Source organism: Micrasema longulum, unplaced genomic scaffold, assembly GCF_059751315.1.
Source record: "Micrasema longulum isolate JH-2025_06_02 unplaced genomic scaffold, ASM5975131v1 h1tg001139l, whole genome shotgun sequence".
Lineage (NCBI taxonomy): Eukaryota > Metazoa > Arthropoda > Insecta > Trichoptera > Brachycentridae > Micrasema > Micrasema longulum.
The window spans coordinates 322027-343790 of NW_028278327.1; the positions used below are offsets into that span (position 1 = coordinate 322027).

Sequence of the window (21764 nt, forward strand, 5' to 3'; positions counted from 1 at the left end):
TATAGTCTAGTCAGTAAAATACTTTTCGTGGTAAAACATAATATAACATTACATTACACAAAATAATCTTATATTTGTGTTATGATGCTATATTATTCGCGGTCTGGTAACATCACGCGGCCACTTCACGCATGCGCGCAGAAGGGATGTGAGACTTTTGGACAGAGTGTGATGTATGCAAACATAATTGTACGCGCCTTCTGGTATAATATTATTCTATGCATATATTGCATATTAACTTTTGCAATGAAACGCTTGAACTGTAATTTTTTACCTGTCATGTAAAGGCCATCTGAGCGTATATCATCATCATCTACATCATTTCATGCTCGCTCCCCAATTGGAGCACATAGTGTCTACATAGAGCCTTCATGCATCTCTATCGGCTGCTCATGTGCGTCCTCCCAAGTCAGGTTCGCGTCCCTTAATTCTGACATAAGCTGCCGACGAAAAGTCAGCAGCGGACGTCCAGGACGTGGAGAAACTGATGCTTTGTAAAGTGGACAAGCGTGGTTAAGGCTCTCAGGAGGCATCCGCAGTACATGGCCAAGTCAACAGTATCGCCTCCGCTTTACGACAGTTGTCACCGGAATTTCCTGCGCCCATTCTCTTATTACTTTATTCCTTACAAAGTCAGACGACCGCACACTCAAAATTATTCTGAGATATCTATTCTCGAAACTCAGAATTTTGCTGTTTTGTGCCCTAGTGAGGTGCCACGATTCGCGTGCAAAGAGGAGAATAGACCTCATGTAGGCGTTATGTAGGCGGCATTTGGTTTTCACTGAGTAAATATCCAATCTCGAGATAGCCTCCGTACTGTTGAATATAGCGCCTGATACTACTAGTACTAGTTAGTACTTTTTTTTACAAATTGGTAGCATAATAATATTTTTTAATTTATAATTTTGAATTCGGGCGAAAATGCTTCGCTGCATTAGCGACGATCCTTTTACATCACGATTCGCATTAAAGTTTGACGTTTTGTCATTCTAGTACTTACTTTGTATGATAAACCATCGTAGATTATTTCATACTCATTTTTTTACATAATACTAGTGATTTTACAACTATTTTTAATGTATAGTGTCTGAAATACTATAAACACTATACAGTGCCCAGATGCACAACGAATATTATCATTCACAACGTCAAAATCCATTTTAAAAACCACGCGACAATAACGGACTGTGAAAATTATAAGCAAAAATGCCAAACATTGTAGACGAAACTGAATTTTGACCTCGCGAGTGTCAAGATCAATCATGTCGTATTTTTGTGAAAGCATATTTTTAACAATTTTATTATTAAAATTATGAATGAAAACATTTAACGACTATTCATTTTTTTTTATCCATTTCACGACTGTTTATCGGTATTCGTAGTATGTGATATTTCCCTATTGTTGGCCACCTTTTTGTTGGATATTTTTTTTAATAGTGTTATATTGGCTTTTAAGGCTTTAAAAGTTATTGCTTTGTTTTCATAGGCCATAGACTTAACGTAGCCACATAGAAAACAATCCAATTGCGTCAAATCACGAGATTGTGGAGGCCAATTGACACATTTAAGGATCATTTCTGGAAACAATGTTGTCGTCAAACTTGTCACGTAGTTAATCCATGATTTCACGAATTATCACGTCCTATACGCTTGGTAAACTTAACATTAATTTTTAAAGAAAATTTCCATAGTTTGCGAGCGTCGTTTGAGTGCAAGGCGTTGTATTATTTAAATATTATTGTAAAGCACAAAAGTTTTTTTTACTATAATCGTTAGTTTAAGAAGAAAAAGTATTACCAATCTAAAGTCGAAAATCAACATAAAATAAACTACCTTCCTTACAGATTTCTCAAATATGTATCAGATAAAACATTATTACTTTTTGTTTCTCTATATTTTTTCGCATTATCAATCAGTAACAAATCATTTAAATATTTTTTTTTAACTATCAATGAACGCAAGAAAAAATACATTATTACATTAAAAAACAGATTTGTTTAATATGATTGTTTAATTTTTAGTTTAAACTCTTGACAGAACTCTTGTTTTCATCAATTCTGTGAAGAACTTGACTGAAGATCGCGGAGTTCTAGTTCTTGAAGAATCGTTGAAATCCACTGAATATAATCCAAACTTTTCTCTGAAAACGAAAATTAAGGTCGTTGTAATTAATTGGTTACAAAACAAAAAAACTTTGGATAAAGTTATAAAATGAAAATATCATAATAACATGTTTTTTATGGCAATATTTTGGGTTTACCCAAATGTTTGTAGACAAAAGACTGAATTTCACTCCCTAGAGAGTCATTAACATTAACAAATTACAACGGGGATGGAGAACATTTCAGAGAAGGGAATATGGAAGTCATTACAATATACGAGGTTTCATAAAAAAATACTGCATTGTTCGGATCATAAGACGCACTTTTTTACTCTGAAAATTCAACCAAAAATTGGGGTGTATCTTATGGTCTGATGAGTCTTATCGTCCGCATAATACGGTGCTTAACTTTAAGAGCCTATTTTTAGATTGGTCCTACAAATGTTTGTATTTATTTTGTCAATTTTTGGCCAATTTGAGCGCTTATTTTTATTTTTTACTAAAAAACTAGTAAGATGCATTTTTTATGAATTTTCGAGATTATTTGACAACGAAAATAACGGAGTTACTCGCTCCTCACAGCTCGCTCGAGACTTATTGACAAAAACCAGACCGCATTGGTGCTCCGGCCAACGTATTTACCGAACTCGGCTACCTGAAACTTTTACCTCTTCCCGAAAATTAAAAGGACGGTGTTTCGCGACCATAGAGGAAATAAAGACCGAATCGCTGACGGAATTGAAAGCCATACAAAAAAGTGCGTTGTGGAAATGTTTTGAGGATTGACAAAATTTCTGGCGTAAGCGTATTATATAATCATCATCATTCTCTTTCCGCACCTAATGGTGCAAAGAACACTGCGTCGATACACAAATCGCAGCGTAACATGATAATTTTTTATTACATAGAGGTTAAATGATCAGTCTTACGCTTCAGGTGATAGTCCAGGGACTATAATATATTCTAGTGTAAAAACACCTTTTTAAATAAATATTGTCATGCCGAGAATCGAATCCGAGACCTCTTGCATGATAGATAAATGTGCTGACCACTACACCACGGTGGCAAGTGTATTATATACGACTGTGATAACTTAGACGGAAACAATATTAATATTCAAGAAGAAATTAAAAATATTTAAAAATTCTGTATTTTTTATCAAACTGTGTATAATGTCGAGTTGGTGGCATAAGTTGGTAGATTTCTTTATAAATGGCATTGAAAAATTATTGTTTTAAAACTATTTTTTTTAAATGTTAATATGTTATATTAAAGGTGTGGTTTTATTTGAATTGTTGATTTGGGATGAGCGTTTATCTTTAAAATTACAATATCTTACAACTAAAATGCAGTTAACAACCTGAGCCAGACACTCGACGATATTTGAATTTAAGCAAAAACGGCCATTAAATTTTGAATTCAATTTTCTTACGTGTAGCCAGAAAGCCATTCAAAGTTGTCCATCAAAGTCCACACAGTGTAAGCTATTACTTTTGATCCTTCTGCCTGAGCATCTAGTAATGCGTTCAAATACTGATGGAAGTAGCTGATTCTTTCAATGCCATTCAAATCTCCATGATCAGAAAATCCGTTTTCAAAAACAATAATTTCTGGATCATTATATTCGTTCGTAATCCACCGTAGAAGCTTCCTAAATCCCCAAGGAACAACCTACAAAATAAAACAAATGAACTTAAAATATTATATACGAAACTATTGTAAAGGATATTTCAGAATGTTAGAAATACAAAAAAAATGACATAAACTTTAGTTTAGCATTTTCCTTAAATAATTCGTATCCTAATTTCATATTTAATCATTTTAATTAAATAAAGTAAACATCTGAAGTAAACGTTGTGAACATGGTTAATGGCATACTTACTATATAAATAACCAATGTAAAATAATATATTTTCATTTTAATAGTACATATTAAAATAGCGTGCCTGGTTCTGATGTTTGTGCATTAAATCTTAGTGGATTTAAAGATTTTTATTTCAACTTAAAAAAGCATTTATGTGGCGAAAGTGGACTTCGGTGTTTTATTTACGTATATAATAGCTTATATTGGTAATTTCTGCATTTAAAAATTCAAAACGGCAAAAACTTACAGAAATTGAATGTATCTTTCTGACAAGAATTTAGAGCCTTTAAAAATTAAATATGTAAGTAAAATTATGATCATGATGATAAAAAAAGGATCCATCCATCGAAATGGAATAGAGATAAAATTTGTGGAGGTCGTTGGTCAGAAGCGTCTACGTTCATAATAGTTTACTTTTTGCTATACACATACATTCATTTTTTACTATGACTTTAAATATGTTTCTTACTTTGTATTCTGTTTTTATTTCGCATTTTACTGAGTTTTAAAATATTTATAAATACATATTTATATATGTTTAATATTTTTTACCATATATTTTTTAAAATATGTTTTTGTTTTGTTTTTTTACTACACTTTTACTATGTTTTTACTACATTTTTTACCATGTTTTTACTCCATTTTTTACTTTGTTATTCACTTTGTCCTCTATATTTATAACTGTTTCAATATATTGATTACTGTTTTTTATATTTTTTACTATCTTAGAACGGGGTAAATAACCCAAATTAGGCAGTCAAAGCAACTTGGTATAAATTATAATTTTGTTATATAATATAATATGATAATAAAAAAAAATAAAAAAAGTGATCCAAAGGTATCATACCTTTAGCCAGTCTGATGCGGACGAGGGCCACTTGGGGTCTTTAAATTGTATAACATTAAGATCATCGGCATACGATGGACTTGGGAAATTTAGACTAGTGTCAGTAGCTTTATCAATGGTGGTAGTGTAATGATTTAGCCCGAAGAAGTCAAAAGTTCCTTTTATGTACTCCACCTCTTCGGGAGTAAAGACAGGGAGACGAGAAGTCCGGTATCCTTGTTCCTTACTACGCTTGGCTATTTTCCTTTGAAATATTTCTGGGTAGTCTCCTTGTTTGGAGAATATTGGGTGACCATACCACCCTGCCTGTAAAGTAACAATACATTACATAACAATACATAGCAGGGAAAAGTTTCGTTATTTTGGTATTTCAAAGGGCACAATGTTCGATCACCAGTAAAAATAATATTGTTTGTTGTAAACAAAAATAAAGATTGATGTCTGAATCACAAAAACAAATTATTCCACTAAATGTTTGAAAATGTTAGTATATTCATATGGAAAAATAAATTTTAAATCACATTCCTTTTACATAAAAAAAAATAGTTACGGGAACGTTTAAGAAATATACATAAATACAAGTATTCTTATCAATAAAACAATAATATGGCCAGATTAAAATCACTTTTCATCAGTTAATTTTTTATTTAGTAATGATGGAAAAATCCAAAACATTCAAATGTTACAGAATAAGGTAATGAGGATAGTCAAAAATAGATTAAATTATCAATGAAGAAATAACTTATCCAATAAAATTTAATATAAACTTATGATTGAATCTCAGAGTAATAATGCGTAAACTAGAGAGGAGCCCAAACGTAGGAAAACCATTCTATGACTATAGGGTATTAAGTTAGCTACAGTTCGCAGCAAAACAATGGGCCGTACTCGGGTCGAGAATTGCCAAATGAACATTAATTTGCAGTGTAATTACTTATAAATATGTACCTGTGTATTTATCATTGCAGGGTTATATCAATATATTTTTCTATAATTCGAGTATATTTATTTTATAAAACTGAAAATACATGTTTGTGTTTATTTTATTTATTTATTTATTCACAATATATTTATGTTATAATTATTGATACATAAATCCCAACTTCATTGAACCAAAGTCATGTGTTGAGATTGTTTGTTTGTCCGTCACATTTCCGAAACGGCGAGTCGTTGAAATTTGGACACGTCGTTTTAGATGCAATTTCAAGGTTAACATTGCTATTTTCGAGTAAAATTTGAATCGACCTCTACTCGATTAAAACTCAAACTTTATATGGATGCCTAGTGCGGCCCCGACATATTGCCCGTAATCAACTGTCATTATCAACAGTTAACATACTTTAATTAATAAATTTATCTTTTAAATTGAGAAAAAATAATATCTGAAGTAAATATGTTGATATAAGGAAAGCTTTTAAGCAACATAATACACGTGTCGGGACAATAAATGTCAAAAATCAATATAAATCATGGGAAAATATTCGGAATCAATTACCTGTGAAAACTGACTCCCTTAACACTTTTGACGCTCCTACTGCTGCAACCAAACATACTGCAATTCACCATAGTCGATTTTTATTTATTATAATGTAAATATCAAAGTTATTTACAAACAAAGCCAAGCACAGCTACAAAAGCATCCGATCGAACCGTCGTGTTTATGTTGTCAAATAAAACAAAATGGCCACCAATTTGTTGCTAGCCAACAAACCAACGTCGCTTGCGTTCTATGAAACATAAAATCTAACCCTACCTTAAACGCAATAACCCCCTCCTCTATCCTTATCGACACCCACTAATCTGTTCACTGTTTCTTTTACATATATATGTTTAGTTATTATAATATAACCCTGCAGAGAGCAACGTGTAGTTGCTGAAACTTGTCGGTTGTGACAGTAAAAAAAGTGGTTCATAAAACAAAGTTATTTTATTTATTTAAACCTCTAAAATATAAATTTCATTTACATATCAATAATATTAAGTTGTGTACCATTAGCTGTTTGTGAAAAATTATTTGTGTTGCCTATAGTTAATAAAACTATTAAAAGACTGTGGTAAATAATTCCTTTACGCGCGATGATGTAACATTGTGTTACCACAAGCAAAAAATGAATATTCTAAATACCAGACATTTGGAAAAAAACGTAGAGACAAACGGTTTAATAATTCATTTTCCATAATGAATTTTTTAAAAACATATAATTTTGCCCTGGTACAGCAAAATATATTAAAAATCATAAGCGCCGCTCATGTTACATGCGTGCGTTTCCCAATACTGTCTATAACCGGCTGAATCTGTTTCACACAACACCGGACATAAAACAGCGTTTCTTTCTTCCTTATTACGAGTTCTATATTCGTGCTCTCTTATACAGATGTATTGCTATATTGGCGGACATTCATTCGTCGCGTAGCAAGGATAAATATTTTTCTGTCTTAAAATCTAGCATAGTTATACAAACTTTACTTTCCGAACCTGATGTAAAAATGTCAATGTAAAGATCACAAAAAATATAACCTAATCATTTTCAAAAATTAGAGATTTATCAAGTCTTGTATCGTATGTCGACTAGTGTGACATCACAGCCACACAAGAGTTAAGAGGTAGCTTCTAATTGGGCCTTCATCATCATACCCTTTCCACACCTAATGATGCATGGGCACTGCATTAGTACACCAATCGCAGCGTGTCTTAATCTTTTTTTGGTTACATGAAGGAAAGATGATCAGTCTTATGCTTCAGGTACCAGTCCAGGTACTATGAAATATTCTAGTGTGAAAACACCCTTTTAAATAAATCTTTCATATTAACCATGTTGGACACCGAACCAGAGACCTCTTGTATGGTTGGCGGACACACTGGCGGCGTCATTGGCCTCTAATCGGACCTTATGAAATGTATTTATACCATGCATCTTTTAATATTATAAATGTCTGTTAGCTTTCTAATAAAATAAAATGAAAAAAATAAATTAATTAAAAACGATTTTCTTACCGAAAATTGAAGAGCTGTTTCAGCTGCTTCAATGTCAGCTGCGGAAGTTGGATCAGCTGGTTCATGCCAACCTATAGAAAGAGTGATGCCCACTCGTCCTGAAAATGTATTGAATAAGATTAGAGAAGATTTTTTAAAAAGTATTGTTGTTGATTTTTTGAAAATCGGTCATCTTACCATTTTGAGAATTTTTAAATACGTCTTGGTAAAGGTGGTAGACTCGTGCATGTGACTTTATGAGCGTATGTGCACAAATGTACTCAGCAGTACCGGGAAGGTTGACAGCTGGAGCTTTGGTGTTACTTCCGTACCCCTCGAGACACACTGCCATAGGTTCGTTAAACGTTACCCACTGTTTTACTCTATCTCCATAAGCTTCAAAAGCAACCCTTGCAAAATCTACAAAATACTTTTCCATCGTGGGATTAGTCCATCCTCCCATATCTTGCAAGGGTTGAGGAAGATCCCAGTGGTACAATGTTACGACGGGGGTTATATTATTGTCGATAAGCAAATTGATTAGGTTATTGTAATAGTTTAATCCTTCGGTGCTTATTTTGTTGTTGATTCCTGTTGGAAGAATTCGTGACCATGATAATGAGAATCTGTAGTAGCTGAACCCCACGTCCTTTACCATTTCAACGTCCCTTGGGTACAAATGGTATGAGTTACAGGCGACATCTCCTGTGGTTGTTTCTTTTATATAGTTTGTTGTGTTTACCAGTCGATCCCAAATATTTTCTCCTTTGTCTAAAAATATATTGAGCTCTTTGGTTTAACAAAAATTAAAATATGAAAATATTTAAGAAATACGGAATGGAGAATGTTACTCAATGTGTAAAGTGGCCACTTTTTACTTAAGTGCCGCAAAACAGCGTTCTTTTATTATAAACAAATTGTTTATTTATTTAATAAACGCCCAGACGGATCTTATAAAACACAGTCAAAAGTACATAAGGTATTATAGAAAATAACAAAAATAAAATCATAACTATAACACTAAACACGTAAATAACTCTAAAAAAAGAAAAAGGAAATAAAGTGAAGATGAATAGAGAAACACATTAAAAGGGGGAGAATTGAGGGGATAGATCTCTAAGTCATTATTCAACATGACATTATTCAACATGACATTGGCAAAAGCATCAAATTTATTATGCAACGCCATTTTATTAAAATAATAAGTAAAAGAAAGTGAATTGTAGAAGTTTTTTGCTGGATACACAAGACTTTTCTTTTTCTGTTTTTCCTAGGTTATTTGTAAATTAAATTATTTGACGCTCTTGTATTTCTTGAATGTATATTGTAGGTAAAATTAAATTTAATATTCGTTTTTCTTTTATTATTTTTCAACTTCCTCGCGTTTTTCTTCACGTTTTTCCTTTATTAAAATGTTTTTTTTTTTGCATTTGAGTCTGTTTTTAATTCTTTTTAAAAAAAAATATTTCCTTTATCCTGAAACCTTTATCACGTCTTTCTATCATATCTTTTACTTCACAAAAGTCAACAGATGGAAGAGTTGGGGAAATGTGGATGTTCAAACATGGGCAGAATGGTGAATGTTACACAGTGTGTAAAGTGGCCACTTAAACCAGCCAATAACAGGTCATAAGCCCTGTAAATGCCTAGACTTCCATATTCCCTTCTCAAAAAATTTTCCCTCTCTGTTGAAATAAATTAAAAAATGAACAACTCCATAGGGAGGAAATCCAGCCAGTATGCAAGCATTTGGACATAATCAAACATTGTTGACTCACTACAAACTTTGAAAATAACTTTTTTACTTTGATTTTAATTTTTAAACTACTTTCATTCATGTTTTTTCCCCTTCTTTATTGTACTTGAAAAAAATAATATTTGATAACCTTAAATATAATGATAATATAATATGGAAACATCACTAGTTGGAATTGTACTGTATGTTTCCTGAATAAAAGAAGATCAAAATACAAATTAAATCTTCAAAAAATCTCAAATATCATCTTTACATTTTCTGAGTAAATAAATTCATCTTAACTAAGCATTTTTGTAATTTTATATAAATCTGTAGTTCTATTACATTTAAATAAATTAAATATTACTTTTGTTGCTTTATTCATTGTTCTTTTCACTAATTCTTGGATTTGTTTACTACACTGCGACCATATTATTAATCCATATACAAAGTGTGGAAGTATGAAAGTATTGTAAATCATTAATTTTATCCTTTATCAAAGACTTCTAATCTTTTCATTACCTCAATAATTAAACCGAGTTTTTTTATAACTGCTTTGCTTGTAATATGCTAATCTTAATAACTCCCTAAGAGTTGAAATCCGGTACATGTCTACAAACTTTTGTACAAACTCAAAATATTGTTGATGATACAAGCCGGTTATAAAAAAAAGAAGAATTAAAATTGAAAAATATTTTAAAAACACTGCCTAGTTAAGTGGGTGATTAATTATTCAGACAGATGCATCTCACCTGCATCAGTAAAATTTTTAGCTCTTGAACTGCACAAAATCAACAGATGAAAGAATTTTAAAAAATTGGGTATGCAAAAATAGGCAGATCGAATGTTACGCAGTGTGTAAAATGGCTAATTTCACCAACCAATAACAGGTCGTATACCTATGCCTGGCCTCAACATTTTTCTCTTCAAAATGTTCTCCATCTCTTTTGTAATATGTTAACGTATGAAACTTTAATTACATGTGTATATTAAATATATTCTGTTCTGCAGCTATGAAACCGCAAAAAGTCAATGACAAGTATGTAATGTTTGGACTATTATAACAGTTTCTCATTAAAAAGGGTATCTAATGAGGAAGTTCAGTGCTACGGGAAATTTGATGAAAAATATTTTCTTAAACGCGGTAAAAAATAGAGCATTAAATTGTACTGCGAAACTTCTTGAAAATGTATAAAAATACGTTTTGATAAAAACTTCATAGGTTCTTATCAATAGCAGTTTAGAATAGCCTATCAATTATATGTGGTGATAGGTTTCCGGCTTCTGGGAAGCCATGATCAGCGTGTATATTTGATGTTGAAAATATATTGTTTTGGTTTATTTTAAGCAAAGCAAAATATAATCAATTTGGTTCTGATGACGTAGAACGCACATTAGAAGACAAAAATGAGTTGTTTACCTGACTCGTTCCATGCTCCTTCAATTTGATACGCTGCTGTAGCCACTCCAAATAGGAAATTATCTGGGAATTTTCGGTGAGTCGCATTACTTAGAGCGTTTGAACTATAAAAGTGTAATGAAATCGGACTTAACGAAGAGCGGAATGTATAATGAAAAAACAAATATCATTCTATTTTGTCCAAAGTTTGAATATTTGAATAAAGGAAAGGAGCACGGGATGGGCCTACCTTTGACGCGATGAGGATGTTCTTCAATATTAGTGCACCGAATATGAAAGTTAACTATGAATTATTTAACGATATAAAATAATGATAAAGAATTATTATGCAATGTGCTGTAATGTCAAAATTTTGTTTCTTATGTTCCAAATCCAAATCTTATATCTTGATGTTAGGTAGGTACCATAAGAATGGGTCAAGGAAAGGATGGGAAAGAAAGTTAATCGGCCAAGAATAATATTGATAAATGCTGTTTCATACTAAACAATCATGTTAGTACCCTCGTACTTAAATCATTTAAGATAAATAAATAAGTCCTCCTAACTACAGTGAAGTGTTCTGTGGATGAATATTTACATTACTTTAATTTTTTAAATGGGTTAAAAACATTTTCACAGGTCAATACTAATTAGACTTTTTGACACACGTTTCTTTTTACTTTCTAGAAGACTGGTATGACATCAAATATGGAGAAATATATAATTAATCACTGAATTCCGATTTTCACTGAATTTTTTTTCTCAATAACTATTTGAGATCAATTTGTAGGTAATAAATGCGTTACTTTCGACTTCTAAATAATTTAATATTTTATCTGAATAAACAACAAAAATAATAATATTTACCATTGCAATGACACTTACCTAATAAATAATGCACTTAAAACTAACAATCGTTTTACTAACACCATAATAAATTATTAAATAATAAATATTACTAACTACTCTGATGTAGCGAAATCTATTGAATTTCGTACATTTTATACGTGGTCGACAAAGCAACTGGCATGATTTATTAAAGAAGACCGATTTCACATAATATTTTTATAAACATGTGACACGAGTCGATAAGAGGCATCAAAATACGATGTTATAAATGTAATAATTATTAATAGCGTGAATTAAAAACTTGAGTATTTATTTATTTGGTTTACTGGCAATAAAAAAATATATTTAAAATAAAAATATTCATATAGCAAAAGACAACATATTGTTCATAAATTACGTGAAAACATTAAAAAAATACAGATAAAAAAATGATTTATTTAAAAAGAAAATATCATGTGTTGAATAATAACACAAATGTACACATTTTCGAAATGTAAATAATCTCAAGGCAAAAATGTAAACCTCCGTGTTTGAAATATTTTTTATATAATCTGCTAGAATCTCCAAACTCATTGTACAAGGGATTGAAGCTGTACAATGAGTTACCTGAAGAAATAAAGGAAATAGAAAAAAAAAATATTTGAAATTAATTTGAAAAAATATGTAATTTAGACATTTTGATAAAAAAAATTGTAATATTATTAAAAGTTTATATCAGTTCTTAAGATGTTATGAACTAACTTAATAAAGCATAAATAAATAAACTCTTGAAATCGGATTGAAAAATAATTCAATATTATTGAACGAATCTAAGTGAAACGGTTTTTGTGCTGTCTGGCAAAAACGATGTAAAAAGAGTCTAGACCTTAACATTTTTATTACTTACTTTTTTTTTAGTTAAACTAATTCTAATTAATGAGGGTCGCATCTAAAATTGCTGGTCAAAAAAACGGTTTTTAAAAAAAAAATAGTCATCACTATTTATCAATCACCTTCAATCCATGGGAATGCTTTTAAGAGCAAAATATGTTTTTCACATCAGAAAATAAGCAAATAATTATTTTTTTAAAATTTCAAACTCTTGATAGAACTCGGGTTTTTGTCAATTCGGCGAAGTACTTGGCAGAAGCTCGGGGAGTTCTTGTTCTTAGGGGGTCGTTAAAGTCCACGGAATATAATCCAAACTTCTCCCTAAAAACCAAAAGCAAAATTTTACGTAACATTCAAAATTGTGTCCATCAAAATTTTATGAATGAATGAGGAAGGTCAGTGCTATGGTAAATTTGTTTTTTTTTTCTTACAGGTGGTAAAAATAAAAGGACTTTATTGTAGGGCGAAATTTCTTCAAAATTTCTTCTGTAGAATGTTTTATTATTTATACTTGCTACTGAATATGCTGTATAATTTTAAGGTTTATTTTTAAAATATAAATTTTGCATAATTTTTAGGTTTAGAAGAAAGAAATTTATGCTTTTTTTTTTTAAATATATATTAAGTCAAATATGTTAGTATTATAAATGTTTGTAAAAGGCAGATTTGCCGTTTCTGTTAATAAAATAAAAATAAAATAAAAATAAAAATAAAATGAATGAATAAAATAATAATATTATTGGTTTTAATATAAATGAACCGCTTTGCAACGTCACAGAAATATGTGACCACTTGTTTTTAACAGTCAATTAATTGAACTTAGTTATGTAGAAAGCAGCCAGTCCACAATTTTGAAAATATTGGTGTTATCGAGTTCAGGAATGTCAATTCTTTGTTTTGCTTCAAACTGCCAGACCGCTTTTTTACAAAAAAAACTGTAATAATCAACTTCTGATTATTTCATGATGTCAAAATGTCATGAAAATGAATGTCATCTCATACATTCAGAGTTTGTATAAGGTTTCATTCAATTTAAGATCTGGCTGTTTTCTGCAAAATGCGTATTTTAGGTTATGTGACTTTAAAAAATCACCAAAATTCCTTTAAAACATAACTAAATTATTTTTAATGTTATTTTTACGATTAAATTAAGTGATTCTTCACAATAAAGTACCCTAATATAAATATCAAATAATATGATCAATACATAATGACATAAAATACATCAAAGTATTACAGGGGCTGGCTGTTTTCGGCAAAATGCACATCTTAGCCAGATTAAAAATCGTTAAATATGATCTTATACCTATACATAGTCAAATTATTTTTTGTTTTATGAAATAACTAATGCATGCATTATTTATCTTTTGCCAAAATAAAAAAAAACATTCCAACTGTTGGGAAAATTTGATTATTCACTCTTTTTACAAAAGTGCTATTATCTCAGTCACTTTTCTATGGGTGGCTGCTCTCTGCATAAATACGTTCAATTACAGCGTTGTTATATTATTTTGGCAACTATGAGCGATCACTATTGCCACAGGCAACAGATTTCCGGTTTTTGGGGTAGCTATGTTTTTCGACATTTAGCGTGTTTGCCGTACAAATTGTAATAGGGAAATATCAATTAATTTTTTTTAAGTTTTAGAAGTATTAAGGTTCCATGAAATACTGTAGAGTAAAAAAATATTATTTTGCTACTTATAATTAGCATGAAAAATATTTGAATTCCCACGAAAACGATCATTGCATTGGCCACGCCCCTAATATGTCACGATTCATGTTAATTTTCAATTTTATTCCTAACCGTTTGAATTTTTATATATTTTTTTTTATAAAAGTGTTCTATAGAACACCGTCACAAATCTTAGCGTCACAATTATCAATGCCAAACATGTCGCGATTTTCTAGTGATATGTTTATTTGATAATTTCTTTTTAAAGATAAACATGAAAACATTTCTACACAATATCCAAATTGATTCATATATTTTTATCGGTATTCGTAGTACGTGATATTTCCCTATTGTGCTGGGTTCAACTTTAAATGTCAGAAATAAAAGCAAACTGTCATTTTTACAAACAAATCCGAACATGTCGCAGAATGCCTGCAAATCAGCGGTTCGCACAATTAACGTCAGTTAAACCCATGTTTTTTTTTGTTTCTTGTCAATGATGTTTCTCCATTCAAATGTGTGTTTCAATCGCTTACCGACCAAAGCTCGTGACGTAACTCTGCGTGATATTTATGCATTTTTTCGTAAATGTGAAAGGTGACGGTAAAGATGCAAGTGTATTTTGGTATTTGAATGTTGGTGTAGTGAGACTCTTAACAAAGATACGGGTACGTCTCGAAACCGGTAGACATAAAAAGTCATTAAGTGGTTTAATACTAATATTTACCAACATTCATTAAATGTTTGACCACAAAGTTAATGCTTTGAACATAAATAATTTAGAAATCACGGAACTTATAAATAGTAATTATACCAATATTTCATATTACGTGTAGCCAACTATCCACTCAAAATTGTCCATCAAAGTCCATACTGTATAAGCTGTGACTCTTGCTCCTTCTTCTTGAGCATCCAGTAATGCATTTAAATACTGGTGAAAATAATTTACTCTATCAGAATCATTTAAAGTCCCTCTATCAGAAAAACCATTCTCAAAAACAATAATTTCTGGATCATCGTATTCCTCCTTAATCCATACAAGCAACTTTTTAAATCCCCAGGGTACAACCTGAAACAGAAAAACAAAACAAATTATCTTCTATTTCTCCTTCTTTTTCTTCTTCTCTTCGATGGCGTTACAGCCCAGATCGAGCCTTGGCTTCCTTCAACTTTTGCCTCCAACTCAGCATGTCCTCAGCAGCAATTTTCCAATTTGCAACTCGGAGAAGCTGTGTTTCACCTTTTTTTACGTCGTCCTCTCACCTCAGTCTGGGTCTTCCAATCCTTTTACCTCCTGGATGTCCAGTCGTGACTCTTTTAGTTACTCGCGCACCAGGCATTCTTTGTACGTGTCCAGCAGCCACTTCAACCTGAGCAGCTTTATGTGGGTTGAAAGTAAAAAGTTGATCATATTTTGATATGTTTGATAATGTCCTACAAGACTAAACGCGTGAAATACATTAAAAAAAAATAGAATTAGAATTGAATTTAATATAATAGTTTTTATTTTGGATGCCTTAGCAAATTTTAATGGGGAATTCTACCAATTATCTGCATACACAATAAATAACTTAATATTTGATAAATCACTATACCTTCTAAATTTGTTGCGACAGAGAGGAAAAACATTTTTGAGAGAGAATATAGAAGTCTAGGCAAATGCCTGTAAATACAGGGCTTATGACTTGTCATTGGCTTGTTTTAGTGGCCACATTACACACTGTGCAACATTTACTATTCTGCCTATGTTTAAGTACCCAAGTTTCCTTAACTTTTCTAATTGTTGACTTTTGTGAAGTAAAAGAGCCGAAATCTTTATGAGATGTGACATTCATCTGGCTAAACCAATTTACTTACAATTTTCAATTTTTTATACCTCTTTTTTAACCAGTTAGTCCCAATGTTTTGAGTATGGCCCAAATGTTTGCAGACAGGCTGGATTTCAAAATGTTTTCCCACTCTGAAATCCAGCCTTCCTGCAAACGTTTGAACATACTCAAAACATTGTTGCACTATACCTTCAACCAATCCGATGCTGATGACGGCCAATTAGGATCCCTATATTGAATAATGTTAAGATCATCGGCAAACGATGGGCTGGGATAGTTAAGACTTGATGCAGTAGCTTTATCAATGGTGCTGGTGTAATGATTCAGTCCAAAAAAGTCAGAAGTTCCTTTGATGTACTCCACTTCCTCTGGAGTAAAGACAGGGAGACGAGAAGTGCTGTAACCTTGTTCCTTACTGCGCTGGGCTATTCTCTTTCTTACCACTTCTGGATAGTCTCCGTCTTTGGAGAATATTGGGTGACCATACCAGCCAGCCTAAAATGAATATAAAATTATTTGTTATTTCCAAAATAGGTTTAAACGTATAGATAACAACCCAAGAAAGCAATAACTTTATAAGTCATAATGAAAACATGGATTTACATGACATCTTACGGACAAAAATACTATCATTTTATCTACTGGCTCTTTGAACTCATTTCCGCGTAAAAGGCTTAAAATTAAGCAAATACATTTTAATAATCTTTGAATGTACAGATATCTATATATATGGTCAAAGAAGAAATCAAGTGTTGGAGATTCCATTTTGCAAATCAACACTCGGACAGAGGCATGCAATGCATCCATATCCTTGCTCCTAAACTTTATAACTCCTAGTTTAAAGACACAACGGAAAATGATAAGTTAAGACTCTTTTCTTCTAATAATTAATTTATAAACTGAGTCTAAAATATAAATGTCATTGTTTTTTTGTCTGGATAAACTTTTTATTTGCTCTCGTATTTTTTCCTTATTTAACTATCAACTCTTATTTAATAATGTTTTGCTCTACATGTATTTTTATTTTTTTTATTTATTATTTTCCACTTACTGACATTTAAAAAACAACCTGAATGTAACTTTCAATTTTTATTTTTTACGTTTTTTTATATATATTACATATGCATCTACACATAAGATTTCATAATGTATTCTAGAATTACCCACGCACAGGCCATCCCTATGAGGGATTTTTGTTATCATGAAAAAAGTGATGTATTAAAATGTACCAAATGTAAACTATTTTTTAAAAATAAAATAAAATATATTATTCATTTATGAACAGTTCTTACCGTAAATTGAAGAGCTGTTTCAGCTGCTTCTCTATCAGCTTCTGAGTTTGGATCAGCTGGTTCATGCCAATTCGTATCTAAAGTGATACCGATTCGTCCTTAAAATGATAAAGCAAAACAAACACGCTCAACTTGATGCTCAACTTAATGGTCTAACCAAATCCAGAATATTTTTCATTTGATCAAAAAACTAAAATGGCTGAGCTGTAAAGTTTATGGTTTCTAACCGTTTATATACCTACAGTTAAGCAAATAATGAAAATGGCCATTTTCTAATAATGTTTGGAGCAAAATTAAATTTTTGGCCATTTTTTTTAGTTTTAATTGCAGATGTAAGTTTTAATTACACAAAATATATACGACAAAAAATGTATACGATTTTGAAAAGCGTATATTGCTATAGTTTTCAAATTGCGCAAACAAAAATAGCAAAAAATTAACAAACGTATTTTTATGTGTAGTTTGAAATGAAACGCCCTTTTGGTTTATCGGGATGAACCGTCAAATTAAATAAAAGTTTTATGTTATGTATCTTACCATTTTGAGTAGGTTTGTATTCATCTTGGTATAAATGATAGGTTCTAGCGTGAGCCTTTATCAATGTGTGTCCACAGAGATAATCAGCGATTCCGGGAATATCCACCGCTGGAGCTTTAGAATTACTTCCATAACCTCCCAGACACACTGCCATCGGTTCATTGAACGTGATCCAATCTTTTACTCTGTCTCCATAAGCCTCAAAAACAACCCTGGCGTAATCTTCAAAGTACTTTTCCATCATGGGATTAGTCCATCCTCCTATGTCTTGCAGAGGTTGGGGAAGATCCCAATGATATAATGTAACGGACGGAGTAATGTTATTTTTTAAAAGCAAATTGATGAGGTTGTTGTAGTATGCAATTCCGTCGGTGCTTATTCTATTAATGAAACCTGTTGGAAGAATTCTGGACCAGGATAACGAGAATCTGTAGTAGTTAACACCAAGTTCTTTTAACATTTCTACATCTCTTGAGTATAGATGATATGAGTCGCAAGTAACATCTCCTGTAGTTCCGCCGACCACATAATTTGTTGTGTGCACCAGACGATCCCAAATATTTTCTCCTTTGTCTGAAAAGGCGTATTTTTTTATATTGCGTAGGTACGCATTGTAAAACCATTTTTTTTATTATTGTTGCATACAGTGATGAATATGTATATTTTATTATCGTTTTATCATAAACTTGAAAGCCTTGTTAAAAATAAAAATAAGAAATGTATGTTTCTGTAAGTCAAAATGGTTTGCAATGTACGATACACATAGAAAAGTACTTTTAAGTTAACAATATTTTAAGTTTGTCCAAATGTTTGTAGACAAGAACTGTATTTAACTCTAGGGAGAGCTGATAATATCTGCATATTATGACAGTGATGAAAAACATTTTAGAGAAGAAAATATAGAAGTCTAGGCACCTACAGAACGTTTGCCCTATCATTGGCTGGTTTAAGTGGCCACTTTACACACCGTGTAACATTCATCATTCTGCCTGTATTTGAAGATCCTTATTCCTTCAACTCTTCCTTATGTTGATGTTTGTGAACTTAAAGACCTTTAACCTCTATTGATGCGAATGAGATTCATCTGATTGAATTACTTTACCTACATACTAGACAAGCATGAAAATATTTTCAATTTATACCATTTATACTTGGACCAGGCGGATTTATCAAGAATATTTAAAGTTTATCTAAATTTTTGTATACGGGAAATAGATTTTACCCTCTAGAGAGCTATTTATATCAACATATTGCAACATAACATTTTCGAGAAGGTAATATAGAAGTCTAGGCATCTGCAGGGCTTATGACCTGTCATTGGGTTGTTTAGTATAGATGTCTCGACTTCTATATTCCTTTCTCAAAAATGTCCTTTATCTCTGTTGTAATATATTGATAGTTATTACGTATTTTAAAAGGCATCAAAAGCTCTGAACCAGTGACTACCCCAATGGATGTGACACAGTGGCAAATAAAATCAGAGATTGGTTGAAAAAGGATAGGGTAGGAACGGAAACTGGAGAAGGATAACCAGAAACCCGTTCCGATGGAGAGCACTTGTGGAGGAGACCAGATCCAAGGTGAAAGGGTTTTTTGTGAACCAACCTGAAACGTTCCAAGCTCCTTCGATTTGGTATGAAGCTGTGGCCACTCCGAATAAGAAATTGTCAGGAAATTTGCGGTGAGTTGCATTATTTTGGGCTTGTGTACTACAAAAATTAAAATAAAATACCAAAGAAACGAAGGTATGCAAAAAGCAGACAGCTATAGAAAAGTGAAACTGAGATAATAGCACTTTTGTGAAAAGGGTACGTAATCGAATTTACACAACAGTTGCAATGTTTTTTACTTTAACAAATTATAAATAATGCTTACATTCATTTTTACATATTACAAAAAAGAATTCAATAATGAACATGCCCAAGATTAAAGGATTTTTAAAGTCTGGCTGACCACACATGTGTATTTTGCAGAAAACAGCCACTACTAGTAAAACTCTGATGTGTGTAATGTCATTATAATATTTTTGTTTATATTTGGATACTTAATTGTTAGGAATCACGTTATTCACTTTTTAAATAAATTAAGAAAATATACCGCTATGATTTAAAGGAATTTTGGTGATTTTTGAAAGTCTGGCTGACTACACAACCTAAAATATGCATTTTGCAGACTCAGAATGTACTAATATGAAACGTTCATTCATTTTTATTTTTGACATCATGAAATTTTATTTATTTCATTAATTCAGTTTTTGGTATGAAAGCGGCCTGGCTGTTTTAAGCAGAGCATAGAATTGACCTTCCCAAACTTGATAACACCAAAATCTCATTTCTAAATTGAGGACTGCCTGCTTTCTGCATAACTACGTTCAATTATGAAAGATAATGATTACTCTTATTGCTTAAAATAAAAATAATAAAATTTCAAAAAACACAAAATTACTAATAGTTAAACGCTAATTTAAAAAACTCAAGTTTATCGGGGATATATAAAGGGAGTATTCTTGATACTCCCGTTGATCTTTATTTTGCAAATGCGAAATTACATACCATACGTCACTCTCGTTATTAGGAAATGCTTTTGTTTTGTTTGTCAGAAAGAATGTTAATATGACAGATTTTTTTTACTTTATACAACATTTATCCATTGGCATATCGACAACGTTTTGCATTTGTACGTCGTGGTACACGCATTTTGTTTGGAGTTCATTTTCCCGCGGCATTTTCACAGTATCTCAATATTTTCTGCTTTTCAATGTTAACTTTATATTTCTTGTATTATCAACGTCTTACTTATATTTTCAGCTCTCTGCAACAGCTCGATCACTAAAATCGACCAACTCGTTCCGGAGATACGGCTGAACTGAGCGCGCGCCGTGCCCACACAAGCCCAAATTCAGACCTCCACGCGCAGCGCTGTAACCTCGCCTCGACAAAACGGGCCATCCCGTCATAGTTTTAGATATTATGTGATCTTCTTGATTGAGCAATAGCAGGTCTGTGATGCCCTTAGATGTCCTGGGCCGCACGCGCGCTACACTGAAGGGATCAGCGTGTCCTCCTTGGCCTAACGGCCCGGGTAACCCGATGAAACCCCTTTGTGATAGGGATTGGGGTTAGCAATTCTCTCCCATAACGAGGAATTCCTAGTAAAAGCGAGTCACCAGCTCGCGTTGATTGCGTCCCTGCCCTTTGTACATACCGCCCGTCGCTACTACCTATGGATGATTTGGTAAAGTCTTCGGACTGGTGCGCGGAAGCTTGTCTCGGGCATCCGACGCGCCGGAAAGTTTGACCGAATTTGATCATTTAGAGGAAGTAATATTTTATTATGTATGGGTATGTACTCTTGTTAGCTGGGCAAAGTATACAAAAAATTCAATATGATAAAATAAAGAGAATAAAAAAAATATAGTAGACGTGAAATAAAGTCGTTTAAACAGGTGGTATTTTATTCTTACCCTATAAATAATGCGCAGAAAATGAACAGTATCTGAAATAACTCCATCATATTATTATTGACTACAAACCACAACCTTGTGAATAGCAAATTGAACTAATTTAAGTATACCTATTGTATTAATCTCCGATAGATTGAGAATCATATCGTTATTTTTATATATGCAATCATCAAAATGATTCTTGTTTTTATTTGACTTTGATCGATGATTGTTTGTTAACTTGCGTATATATTTCAAATTATTCAATCATTTTGTCATTACTTGGATAATTATATTTTAAAGATAATGTTTTCGTTGTCATAAATAGATCGATATCAATGTTTCAC

At 31.9% G+C, this 21764-nt stretch overlaps 2 protein-coding genes across 2 annotated transcripts; both read right to left on the bottom strand.

The window, feature by feature from the left end:
• Positions 1-1995: 1995 nt before the first annotated feature.
• LOC148276836 (myrosinase 1-like) lies at positions 1996-11963 on the bottom strand. The gene is made up of 7 exons (XM_088233689.1): positions 11809-11963; positions 10945-11048; positions 7988-8560; positions 7811-7908; positions 4816-5121; positions 3537-3775; positions 1996-2143 (listed from the first exon to the last, which is right to left on the bottom strand). The coding sequence occupies exons 1-7, from the start codon at positions 11853-11855 to the stop codon at positions 2026-2028; spliced, it is 1485 nt and encodes a 494-aa protein (XP_088089815.1). The 5' UTR covers positions 11856-11963; the 3' UTR covers positions 1996-2025.
• Positions 11964-12845: 882 nt separating this feature from the next.
• Positions 12846-21286, bottom strand: LOC148276837 (myrosinase 1-like). Its single transcript, XM_088233677.1, has 7 exons — positions 21180-21286; positions 19581-19684; positions 17976-18548; positions 17439-17536; positions 16336-16641; positions 15148-15386; positions 12846-12963 (listed from the first exon to the last, which is right to left on the bottom strand). The coding sequence occupies exons 1-7, from the start codon at positions 21284-21286 to the stop codon at positions 12846-12848; spliced, it is 1545 nt and encodes a 514-aa protein (XP_088089803.1).
• Between the last annotated feature and the right edge of the window lie 478 nt (positions 21287-21764).

Bases quoted from the DNA above. Each gene is read 5' to 3' on its own strand.
- LOC148276836 (XM_088233689.1), bottom strand. From the start codon at position 11,855: ATGGTGTTAGTAAAACGATTGTTAGTTTTAAGTGCATTATTTATTAG. The intron at 8,561-10,944 runs GTAAACAACTCA...ATATATTTTTAG, and splicing joins AGGAGCATGGAACGAGTCAG to ACAAAGGAGAAAATATTTGG. The intron at 7,909-7,987 runs GTAAGATGACCG...ATACATTTTCAG, and splicing joins ATTTAAAAATTCTCAAAATG to GACGAGTGGGCATCACTCTT.
- LOC148276837 (XM_088233677.1), bottom strand. From the start codon at position 21,286: ATGATCAAATTCGGTCAAACTTTCCGGCGCGTCGGATGCCCGAGACAA. The intron at 17,537-17,975 runs GTAAGATACATA...TATCATTTTAAG, and splicing joins ATACAAACCTACTCAAAATG to GACGAATCGGTATCACTTTA. The intron at 15,387-16,335 runs GTATAGTGCAAC...TTTCTGTTTCAG, and splicing joins CAGCATCGGATTGGTTGAAG to GTTGTACCCTGGGGATTTAA.